The sequence below is a fragment of the Lacerta agilis genome, chromosome 5 (genome assembly GCF_009819535.1).
Source record: "Lacerta agilis isolate rLacAgi1 chromosome 5, rLacAgi1.pri, whole genome shotgun sequence".
Lineage (NCBI taxonomy): Eukaryota > Metazoa > Chordata > Lepidosauria > Squamata > Lacertidae > Lacerta > Lacerta agilis.
In genome coordinates this window covers 56,010,477-56,022,952 of record NC_046316.1, presented here as the reverse complement: position 1 = coordinate 56,022,952, position 12,476 = coordinate 56,010,477, and the positions used below count along the sequence as shown (strand labels likewise).

The following is a 12,476-nucleotide window of genomic DNA, read 5'->3' as shown; positions in this document are numbered from 1 at the left end:
GGGAGAGAGAAAGAGGTTGGTTTCTATTCTGGTCTAGCTAAGTCATCTGTGTAGTCTTAATGAATGCTACTGGCAAATGGTGCCAGCCCCCATAATGTGGGGTTTCTTTCTTCTTCTTTTTTACTAAGGGACTCGACTTTAGCAGCCCACTGTGCTTGCCCTTCCATTCACAGCACAGACCTCCTCCAACAAATGTATTTGTACTACTCCTCCCCATCCCACATATTTGAAAGAGGCCATAGCTTAGTTGTAGAGCATAGCTCTGTGTGTGCTTAAAAATATATATATGCCTAATAATATCAAACATCATTGCAGATTAAGACAAGGAGAATGATAAAGCAGTTTCTTAAACAGAGCTCTGTAGTATCGGGATTTTACTAGAATTGTTGGCATCTTAATATAATTTATTTCTAAATGAGAAGCTATCAGGCAACTGATCGAATTGCCTGAGGAAATAAAACAGACTCCCTTAATAAAGCAATGAGATACAAATCTTTATTGTTTTCTATTTGGTTATGCGTTTATCAATAAATGCGTTTATTTTTGAGCGTGGGTTACCACATTTAGAACTAAAGATCCCAGTACTGTGTAAGTAATGTAACAACCAATCCACTTTCCAGTCTTCAAAGTGGCACGCCATTTCTGTACAACTTTCTTCTAAAAAGCACCAATTGCGAGCCCCACCTCATTTATTTGGTCTCCAAGTCCTTAATGTGTGCCATGCCTTCACCACCGGTTCTCTATTCTTCCATATTAGATTATGCCCGTACGTTACATACCACCTGAAAAGCAACAAACACATTAACTTCAACTGAAATTCTTTCAAAGAACACATTGTAGGTATATGTCATGAAGCCATTTGGGCCAAAAACACTTCTCAGTAGAAATTTTAAAGGGCTATTTTAAATAAATAAAAGACAAACAAACGACAACACACTGAAGCATCACTCTCATAGTACTAGCACAGTACAAAAACTTACATGCCAAAGAGAGCCCCTCCAACGTGTGCAGCATGGTCAAAAAACTTCCAACCCAAAACAAGTCCGGCCGTGTCCAGTGCAATTATGGCTTTTAAAGCCTAGAAATGAGTAAATAAGTACAGCATTGGCAAAAAAAACACACAACAGCTGCATTGCCTTCATGTTTCAGCAGCTCCAACAATGATAAAATGAACCTAGTCCACATTCATAAATCCCATTTAGTCATGCCTAGTCAATGAGAACAAGGGCGAGAGTTGTAGCTGGATTTGCGTTAAAGGCCCATCTCTACCATGGATATATTGAGCAACTTTGAGCATGTACCGTATTGGCCCGAATATAAGCTGCATTTTAACTTTTCATGGCCCAAATTTGGGGGGAAAGTGTGGCTTATATTTGAGACCTTACCACGCGGCTCCCCCCCCCCCCAAGCAGCTCGGCAGTGCAGGGCAGTGGTGGCCTGCCCACCTACCCACCGCTCCAAAGCCTCCCCTGGCGGAGGTTTGGGAATGGAGTGCCAGGAGGCGGACAACACCCGCAAATGAACCTTGAACTTTAAAGGTGCAGCTTATTTGCAGATGCGTATTCAGGCCAATACGGTAACTCTCTCCCAAGCCTCAGTTCTGTATTGGTAAATTAGAAGACCCACTCCACCAGCTCTGCTGAGAGTCCAGCTCCTTTGGGGATCCTCCTTTCCCATCACCTGACAGCAGCCATTCCATCTGGTTGCAGAAGAGGAAGACTGGATGCAGAGTTGCTCTGTTTCGCGGAAATCGCAATTTTCACTTTTTGAAATATGGCATCCCTAGTTCCACCCCTTCCCTGAAATGCTTCCTTTCTAGATGGTCATTTTAAGAATCACTGTGTAATGTTTAGCAATAGGTGCCTGAGTTCTGTTGTTTTCATTTTCCCTTCTCACCCCCTTTCCCTTTTCTGTTGTGTCTTTTTAAAAGCTAAGCCCACGAGACAAAAACAGGTAGCAACAGAGGAGGGAAGTTGCTTCAGTTCTTTCAAGTCACTTACATTTCCAGCTGTAAATGTGAACATTGGAAGGAATATTATGGCTAGCCTGGCTTCTGGCATCTTTGTACATACTGCTGCAAGGACCATCATTATAGCACCCGACTAGAATACAAGAAAAAATTTAAAAAATTAAAATTGGCTAATTGGCAATAAAAATGCAAAATACAAAAGCAAAAAAAAAAAAAATTTCAATTTAGAACTGAATTGCTGTTGAAGTCAGAAAAGATTACTGCTTATGTTGACCAGAGGTTCAACAGATGTGAGTTACTGTTTTTTTTTTTTTTTTTTTTTTGCCAAAAACAGGTTCACAATGGCCATTAACTGTTACCAATAAGATGTGGAAATGAGGCTGCAGGTTCTCAGCTATGACAGCTGCAAAGGCCCTAAAAGTTAAGAGAAATACTAAAGACAAAGGATGATATCCAACAAAGCTCTATTCAGAATAGACAAATTAATATTGATGGGCTTAATGTGTCTGCTCTGCATATAACTTAGCTGAATGTCACCCAAACACTACAGCTATTTTAAAAGAATTATTTCAATGAAGGGGCCTGTGGCAAATCCCTTCTCCTTAAGAAAGCATAGACTATTTCTTGTCTGTGAATAAATCTTTCTGATATTCAAGACAGAAAATATCAATGTGAAAACAATACTATGATATAACATACCCAACTTATTCCTCATATTGACAAGTTCATTCATGTTTTACTCAGAAGACAGTGCCAATGAATTCTATGAAACTTACTCCCCAAGTAAAAATGTACTTGGGGATAAAAACTGCAGTGGAAAATAGTTGTTTTGCTGTGAATTAAGTCCTATTGATATTGGGACTTAATTCAGAATAAGGCTACAGAAATATGACAGTAAAACTATAATTCTAAAAAGCTAGTTAGGAATCTAATTGAAATCCATTGGACTTGTTTCCAAATAAGTGTTTAAATGGAAGTCAAGCTGGAAATAGTTCTTATTGCTGCAAAAACTACAATGTACAAAATGAGCACCTTAAAATTTGAGTTGGCACCATCACTGATTTTACTTATAGTTTATCTGATACTGAGGCATCTCTTTTTTTTTAATTATACAAACCATCTAACCCAGTGGTTCCCAACCTTTCTTTGGCCTTGCCCCACCTAAACATCTCTAAAATCCTGATGCCCTCCCTTGATATATAATTCTTATTATTCAAAAAGTGAACTGCTATTCACGTGGAGAAAGCCATTAACTTGGTCTAACTCATTATTGAATTGCCCCCCTTAAAAATCAAATTGCCCCCTTGTGGGACGTGTGCCCCACATTGGGAACCATGGATCTAACCAGTGGGGGAAACAGTTAACTAAGTAACTTTTGCTGGGGTGAAGCTTATAGACCGACCCCCCCTCCCCAAATATTTCATTAGATTTCTAACCTACTCTCCACTGTAGCTTTCCCTCCAAAATAACTTGACTTCTGAAAACAGAAAACAATGTGCTTCAAAGCCAGTCTTTCACAACAGACAGATTGGTTTGTACTCAGCAGGACTTACTGCTCCAAGTGATGATCCAAATCTTCCTGTGACTGTTTTGCAAAAATAACTCACAAATGTGGAAAAAACCCCTAGAAAAATAATAATGTTGAAAGAAGCACAGATTCAGTGAGGAACATGAAACATTTAAATATTCTCATTTTACTGTCCTAGTTTCATTTGCTTCATTAAACCCATGGCTTTCACAGCGCACTGGACTGTCCTATAGATGAACATGCAATTCTTAAGGCAGACACAGGTTCATCCAGAATAGAGTCTCCAAAGTTGGAATGATTTCTGGCATTCACTTCTCCTTAGTTTTTTCCTCTGGGGCTCTGAAGTATGATCTATGCCAGTGTTTTTCAACCACTGTTCCGCGGCACACTAGTGTGCCGCGAGATGTTGCCTGGTGTGCCGTGGGAAAAATTTGTTTATTTGATTCCTATTCAAGAGAATTGCTTTATATATAGTCAATATAGGCACAGAGTTAAATTTTTTAACATTTTCTAATGGTGGTGTGCCTCGTGATTCTTTTCATGAAACAAGTGTGCCTTTGCCCAAAAAAGGTTGAAAAACACTGATCTATGCCTAAGCCAAGAAAGAAGTCATTTACCTTTTATTTTTCTTTATATTTAAAAAAATATGTAATAGTACTACTTTAATATTTCTATGAACTATAACATTTTAGCAAGTGTAACTTCTCCTACCTAATTTAGGAAAGCTAATTCTGTGAAAAATTCACACCAAAACAACTATTAAAAAAGGACCTCTAAACTAAAATGGTGGTGATGCCACAAAGGTGGCCCACCTTAGATTAGCGTGGTTAATGGACCAAAAAACCCAATCCTAGTAGCTGCCCCATTGATCCTGGACCTACCACAGTACTCATACCGGCTCACAGAATACTGCTTGGGAAGCTCATCATTTAATTATCTTACAATTTTCTAAACTAGTCTTTATCCAGACATGTTTGAAGAGGATTGTATTGATGAATGTGTTCATAACACATAATAAAAGCTACTTCAGTGCAAGTCAAAGACAAGTTTTAAATCATCTTAGGAGCCCATAAAGCAGGCAGCTCCAAACACAGCCCTCCAGATGTTTTGGGACTACAATTCCCATCATCCTTGGCCACTGGTTCTGTTAGCTAGGGATGATGGGAGTTGTAGTCCCAAAACATCTGGAGGGCCGAGTTTGGGGGTGCCTGCCATAAAGAGATAACCAAGGAAGGCTTCTTACCTGCAGAAAGGTATGCTGCCATGAATTGCTCACGTCCCAGAAGAGAGACTATACTGGTTGAGAAGCTCCACAGAACATACATGTTGGCTGCCATGTGTAGAAATGAGAAATGACTAAATGCAGATAGCAACATGGGAGAGCACACAACTCCTAGGGCAAAAGGAAGAAAACAGCTGTTAAAGATTATTTTAGCATTTCATCTCTCCATTCACAGTTTACAAGTTGAACTGTTAGAATGGAACTTCTAGCAAGAGAAAACATAATCATTGGGTTTTCAAAATCATTAAGCATTATATTTTTTGCACATGATTTTACTTCTCAGAAGAGCCCACGACTCTTTAATCATAATTTTAAAAAGATTACCTTAACATTTTTGCCTGCAGTGTGTACAGCTTTCCCTCCACTGTAGATTTTGGCATGCACATAACAATATTTATCTTGTGTTTAGACAGCATGGAACACTTTTTTTCTGACAGTTTAGTGCTTTAGTTGAGAAGGATGAAAATGAACAGTAGCTAAATAAATCTTAATCATCCACTTCTTAGGAGATGGGACTCCTCAACAGCAAAAAACAACTAAAAATTACACCTTAAATAACACTGAAGAACTGATCACAGATAGGACAAGTGAATATAGAGAAACAATTAACTAAGATTCCCCTCACTTCTAATGCACTGTTAGGCAAGGTTTTACAAATTAGGAAGGAAAGAAAACACCAAAATTTTAACTGAGAATCTGATTTTTATCCCATCTTTCTGCAACAAGTATATATTGTCAGATTAGCTTATAGTAAACTACTCTGAAGTTTTGAAAAACCTAGACATTTTTGTGTTTTCTACAGCTGGTGTATCTGCCTGGCATATTTTTCAAGGATTTGGTGTGCTCTTTCAGCACGGGTAGGCAAACTAAGGCCCGGGGGCCGGATCTGGCCCAATCACCTTCTAAATCCGGCCTGCAGACTGTCTAGGAATCAGCGTGTTTTTACATGAGTAGAATGTGTCCTTTTATTTAAAATGCATCTCTGGGTTATTTGTGGGGCCTGCTTGGTGTTTTTACATGAGTAGAATGTGTGCTTTTATTTAAAATGCATCTCTGGGTTATAGGAATTCATTCATTTTTCCCCTTCAGAATATAGTCCGCCCCCCCCAAGGTCTGAGGGCCAGCGGGCCAGCCCCCTGCTGAAAAAGTTTGTTGACCCCTGTCTTTCAGCATATTTTGTCCATCCCAAACTATTTGTATTGTGCAAACCAATTTGCTTGGTATTTCCTTAAATCAGGTGGTCAACCCACAGCCCCAAAATAAAACAAAACACAATCTTGTACAATTTTGCATGTATTTTAATGTACACTTACGAGAAGTTGGATTAGATGTGAAATACGTAAGCATTACTCGTTGCATAGAGGGTATCCTCCATAAACAGAATACAAAGACGTTTGCAGCTATAATGCCTATGGATTTAACAAGAAAAGTGTAGTGACAAAACAAGCAGTGAAAGCATTCTAATATATAATGTATACAATCCACAAATAAGTTATTGTAAACCCAAGCACCACAAAGCAGTTATTTTCAAGTGGATTTTCTCTCCTCCCCAGAAAGAGATGTCTGGCACCAACATTACAACCCTTCAAGGTGAAATATATTTATTTTCTCAGACACTGCACATGTTTATGTTTACTCTGCTTTATAAAGTTGTTACTGCTGCCTCGGACTTTGCTAGTTTGTTAGTAATGCTACAGTTTCATGGTTCTATTGCATTTGTATGAATAGCTTTATTCATGCCCACATACATGTCCAAATAGATGAAGGGAAGTCTAGAAATATATATTTCTGAAAATAATATTTTCAGGAACAAAACAAAGCCAAAATTGCACTGTCCATCCAACACAATTCACAAAACCCGGAAGTTATTTGAAGGTAGCCCTGTATAGGGAAGTATTTAATGTTTGATGTTTTATTATGTTTTTATATTTGTTAGAAGCTGCCCAGAGTGGCTGGGGCATCCCAGTCAGATGGGCAGGGTACATTGTCCATGTGTTCTGAAACTAAACCATGAGGGCAAAGGAAAAGGGGTTACCTGGGGTCATAATGACATCAGGTGACTGAAGCTATGACTGAAGCAATGCACTGTCAGAGTTGACCTGCAGGTAAGGATTTGGCCCATCAAGTAGTTCCTTTCCCCCCATGCCTTGGATGCAACCCAGTATTCGTTCAGGTCACAAATAATTGTGCTCAAACGTTCTTTAAAGACTTTCATATGAGACTTCAAAATTTGCCTACAAAATACTAATGAACTGTAATCCACCCTTAATTTTTTTCTTACTGATGAAGAACAGAGTGTGGAAATGAAACGTGTTCCATCACCACCACACACACTTATATTTGGAAACCATATCTTGATTTGGTAAACCCTATATTCTTCATGAAATATCAATTTCTGAGTCCCCAATAACACATTACAGTGGAATCTCAGTTGTCGAACGTAATCCATGCTGGAAGACTGACTTCTGAAACATTTGACAACCAAGGCGCAAAGGGCGGTCAGCAAAGTCAATGGAGAAAAAGGAAAAACAACTCCCCAGAAGCTGTTCGACTTTGAAAACGGAAGCAATTACTTCTGGGTTTTTGGCGTTCGAGTTCTGAAACATTCGGCTTCCGAGAAGCTCGAAAATCAAGGTTCCACTGTATCATAATTATATTAAAACATTTACTAAGTTGTAAGCAAACTATTTTTGACATTCTGTTACAACTTTCTAGTAACAGAACCAGCTCCTATGCAGGAAACAATCTTGTGTGTGACAGAGCCATGGAGAAAGTCTTACAGAAAGCAATAGACAAGGGTCGTCAACCTTCTAGAACAGGGGTGAGAAATGTCTGGCCTTCATCATCTATGGCCATGCAGGCTGAGATTGTTGGGAGTCCAACAACATCTGGAAGGCCACAGGTTCTGCATCCTTGCTCTAGAAGGAATAATCTGAGCATAAAATTGCACTGCATCCCACTAAGTTAAAGGTAAAGGTAAAGGTACCCCTGACTGTTAGGTCCAGTCGCGAACGACTCTGGGGTTGCAGCACTCATCTCGCTCTATAAGCCGAGGGAGCCTGTGTTTGTCCGCAGACAGCTTCCGGGTCATGTGGCTAGCATGACTAAGCCGCTTCTGGTGAACCAGAGCAGCGCACGGAAACGCCACTAAGGGAGCAATATTACATAAAGTTAGGCCAAAATATATAATGTAGTGGAGCAAACTAGACAACAGGTGGAAAAGACTGCCTTAGGTTTAACAACTTGTAAGCATGTTATCAAAGCTATCTAGTGACATACTGTACCTGTTTGCCATATTTCTCTTCCTGAGAATGTCTAATACTTGTAAGCTAACACAAACCTGACACAGTACGTTGCCCGTTGCTCAGACTATTCCACCACTGGTTAATCTGAAAGAAAATGAGCAGTCTTAATCTGGCCTGATCCAATATATACAGTATCTCAGGACAATGAATATTAAACTCATTAATATGCAATTTAGCATTTTCAATACACAAAAACAGTGAAGAAATCAAGTTTACAAAACAAAAGAAGAATATTCTATCCCTAAACTTTTCTTAGAAAACTGTAATTATACATAGGTAACAAACACCTATTTTCAAAAGATAACCGTCCTCTCTAGTTAGTGTAAACCAAGGCTGGGAACCTTTTTTAACCTAAGGGTAACATTCCCTTGTGGGTAACCTTTTGGGAGCTGCATGCCAACGATGGGCAGGGCCATAAAGAAAAGATGACTCTTATCTGTAACAAATCTAAATACTATATCCATGCAGTAAATAAGGATTTGTTACTTTTTATGTCTGATTTCTAAGTGATGCATTTTCCTAATGAAATATACATATTTTAATATCAATGTACCTCTGGATTGCATTGTGATCAGCTATATTCAACTGGTATGTTTCGAGTTTGTGAAAGAATCTTCCAAATAAATGAAAAAGTGCTAATGAATTGACTCCATCTCTAAGTACGATAATATCTAGAAGGCTTTGCAAGAAGGCACGATAGAAAAAATTCAGTCATCATGTACAACAGTTTCAATAGTAAAATTATAATTAGTGCCCAAAATACCTGCCTTCTGAAGTCCATCCCTTTTTGTGGTCGCACCTTATCCATCCAGTCTGCTCGACTATCTTCAAAATAGTTCTGAACCTTGGATTTGAGGTGTTCATATTGCCAAATAGCAGCTGATCCAAAAGCACAGCCTGAAAACTAATATATTTAATTAAGGTTTCAGGTAACACATAATTCAGATCATTTGTTATCATAAGCATAAGCATTCAAATTAGCACCAGAAGACTGTTAACTCATTGTATGGTGTGACCTCTACAGTCATGGTGATCTACAATACCAATAATATTTGATCTCTATTCCCTACATAGCTTTTGGAGTCTTTAGATTGGAAATACAACTTCTATTAAATGCTTTAATTTGGGTGTTATGCCTAAATAGGAACTATCTACATATACAGGAGGCATGGGGCTGCACACGCTGGGGCTGCTCCCAATATCCCTGCAAAAGCTGGCTCCAACCATCTGTTTTCAAACTTCTCAGATCGACCAGAAAACATTTGAGGACTATCTACCTGTGTTTGCTTCAAAGTGAATAGTACATTATGGGAATCTTGATAAAGCAGGATTTTGTACTACGCAGATGTTTCCACTCACATTTAAGTGAACATGGGTAGAAGCCCCATTCAGACCCATGGTGTTCAGAACAGAAACAGTGGGTAGGGATGGGAATGTGGGCAGCCCTGTTCTTCCTACTCAGACATTATATGGACATGGGTTCCAATACTTTAACTGTTCTACAGATTAGAAAAAATTTGATACACATATCTTCAACTGTCATAGTGCTGCAATGGGTCTGCCTGCCAAAATCCCATTCCCACCTCTATATAATCCCTGTTCTATATGAAAATTCTGTAGCTTACCATTAAACAAACCAGTTTTTGTTAATTACATAAGGACTGCGACACATTATCTGCAATATCAAACAATTATTACCCCAATTGTAAAGATGAATGGCTTCACAAGGATTTTCACTGAACGGGAAGATTCTTGATAGGCTGGAGGAGACAAACTACTTTTCTGTGGCTTAATACCAGTTTTGGGGTTTGGTGTTTGGGGATCACTCTTCTGTGCTGGTCTTCTGAATCCATTTCTTTGTTGTGTATATAGGGTATTTCTAAAAGTAAATACAGATGGGACACAAAGTGGACTCATTCTAAATGTTTCCAAGATGTCAGGAAATACCAGTTTCTTATTCAGAAATGCCAGATTAAGAGAAACCGAAAGCACCTTCTCGCCACTCCAAAGTACTATGATCTTTTTGTGATTTGCCTATCCAGAATATACCTTTCCAAGTTTGTGTGTCAACTTGTTTTGCAGCTTACATGGTTGTCTTAGGCCACTTCTGATATAACACTAATCTATGATGCTGTACTAACAGCAGTTTAGGAACCCAAACGATACCTTGTGTTCCGCCTATATAGGCAAAGTATAGTTTCTATCTTATTCTTCTTTTCCTAATCATCCCTAGATGTTATCCCAAACAGCAGCTTGTGAGAAAAAAAGAAACACCTAAGCCATGTTTTGTCATTTCAGTAGGAATATCAGTTGAAACTTGTCAAAAAGCTTCAAATTGTAGTTTCAGAATCATGATCTGTCAGATGGGACTGGATATCAGAACAATAAATGATTTTGTTTATGGTTCTCACTCTGGATATTATTATTATTATTATATTTGTATCATTGCTGTTAGGCACCTTAAGCATCATTTGGTAGATGGGATGTAAGTTTAACAAATAAGTAATTATTATCAAGGTGCTACCAAGGAAATTTTATATTTTCATTTTGTACTAGACTCTGTGAAGCTACTTCAGACCATTTGTCTACCAATGCACCGTTGTGCCATTGACACACCTGACCCAATTCTCTTTCTCCAATCCGTTGGAATAAGGAGAGGCTGTGTAACTGCTGGACCAGTGTCTGGAGGCTTCGTTCTTCCCTCATCCACAGCCACTCCTTTACTACAGGCTTTCCCTCTTCCTCGCCCTCGATCAGGGTGGGTGGAAAGAGAAGCACAGGAACTGGATCCTACCCATCGTTCTGGGTGCCGTATTTCTTTTTTAAAATAACAGACTCCTGGAAAAGCCGAGCGGCAAAGTTGACAACCCCGCCGCTCTCCCACGCGCACCCTCGCAGCGAACTCCTCGATACCTGCAGCAGCACACCACCTCACCCACCCCCTGCCCTTTCCTCTAAACCCCACCGCCCTTTTCCTATAGGTACCAGCTCCGCTTCATTCCTTACCTGTGTGTCCGGATTCCACTACTACCCCATAACTCCTGTTTAACCCAGACACGGGCACAGCAACTCCACGCCATTTTCCTCACCCTCCGAAAACAACGCTTCCGGGTCGGCGGGCGCTTCCTACCGCCATCTTGAAAGGGGGATGGGCGGGCTGGCGCCGCCCGATGACGTCATAGCCAAGCGCCGAAGCAAAAAATACCGCTGCCTTTTCTACCTCTCCGGGAAAAGGGCGGCGAGGCCTACAGTGCCGTTCTCTTTCTTCCGGCAACAAAAATTATTGCTGCGTCCTATTGAGAGATCTTAAAAACATATTTGGGGGGGGGGGCTTCGGGTCTTCTGTCGCCATTTTGAAGCAATTGGTGTTGGTCGGATTAAGTCCCCATTTCATCAAAGGCACTCAGGCTGGACTGGGCACCGAGGCTGTGCCTCTTCCTTGCCAGAAGGCCTTTTCTTCTTCAGGGCAGTAGCGTCCACTCATATGTTCTCATGGGAAAAGGAAGGCGCAGGCATGGATTGTGTGGGCAGCAGTGGTAAATAGCAGAATTAGGAAAAGATGCTGACAGAAATCAATGATAGCCATTAGCCTTCTGCTCTTCAGTTGGGGATGTTTACCATATTTTTTTCCTTTTCTTTGCAGGGCCCTGTGTCAAGTAGTTTTAACTGCCGAAAATGGAACACGAGTTTTTCCATTTTCCAATATTTTAAAACCGCTATTCATTTACAACAAAACAAATTCATTTACAACAAAACAACTTGCAACAAAAGCATATTTAAAAGTCAAAGTCAGGAATCGGCTAAGTATTGTGAAAAAACTGCACCCTTAATTGCCTACATAAGCTTGATAAAATAAAAAAAAGCTTTCAACAGGTGTTTAAATGTTGAGACAGAAAGTGCCTGCTGAATGTCTCTTGGCAGAGTATTTCTCATCTCCATGCTGCTAGATTTGTGCTGTTGTATAATGGTTAAAAGGACAGGAGCCTTGGCAGAAAAAAAAGTTGGGAGTACAATCTGATCTTTAGCAGGTAGTTTAGTAGCATTTCTGTGGCAACAATGACCTCTTTTTTTGATACCCTTCATTGAGAATGAAAATAAACATAGTATTGGTACAGGAAGGGAGAGAATTAACCTTGGCTTTAGGGAAGTGTCAGAAGGACTAATGCTTCCAAGTGAATGACTTGGAACCAAAAAGTACTGCACTTGTAGCATCCTACCCATATCTAGACACTTAAGTGAGCCCATGCCTCAGGATGTTTGCAGTGGACCCAGAATCACTGAACAAATAAAGGCACATCTTCCTCCCATCATTCCTTCCTTCCTACTTTACATTACCCATAATCTTAGCAAAAATGGAGCTGGAACAATATGTCTGTCAAGCTAATGGCTTAT

General features: G+C 39.7%; 1 protein-coding gene across 1 annotated transcript; it reads right to left on the bottom strand.

The window, feature by feature from the left end:
• Positions 1–469: 469 nt before the first annotated feature.
• On the bottom strand, positions 470–11,232 carry PARL (presenilin associated rhomboid like). The gene is made up of 10 exons (XM_033149946.1): positions 11,091–11,232; positions 9,783–9,963; positions 8,848–8,988; positions 8,120–8,168; positions 6,093–6,188; positions 4,741–4,890; positions 3,523–3,593; positions 2,001–2,102; positions 981–1,078; positions 470–782 (listed from the first exon to the last, which is right to left on the bottom strand). Exons 1-10 carry the CDS (start codon positions 11,162–11,164, stop codon positions 686–688), a joined length of 1,059 nt encoding a protein of 352 aa, XP_033005837.1. The 5' UTR covers positions 11,165–11,232; the 3' UTR covers positions 470–685.
• Positions 11,233–12,476: the final 1,244 nt, after the last annotated feature.

Bases quoted from the DNA above. Each gene is read 5' to 3' on its own strand.
- PARL (XM_033149946.1), bottom strand. From the start codon at position 11,164: ATGGCGTGGAGTTGCTGTGCCCGTGTCTGGGTTAAACAGGAGTTATGG. The intron at 8,169-8,847 runs GTATTTTGGGCA...ATTTTCTTTCAG, and splicing joins GGATGGACTTCAGAAGGCAG to ATTAACCAGTGGTGGAATAG. The intron at 1,079-2,000 runs GTAAGTGACTTG...ACTCATTTCTAG, and splicing joins TCACATTTACAGCTGGAAAT to GCTTTAAAAGCCATAATTGC.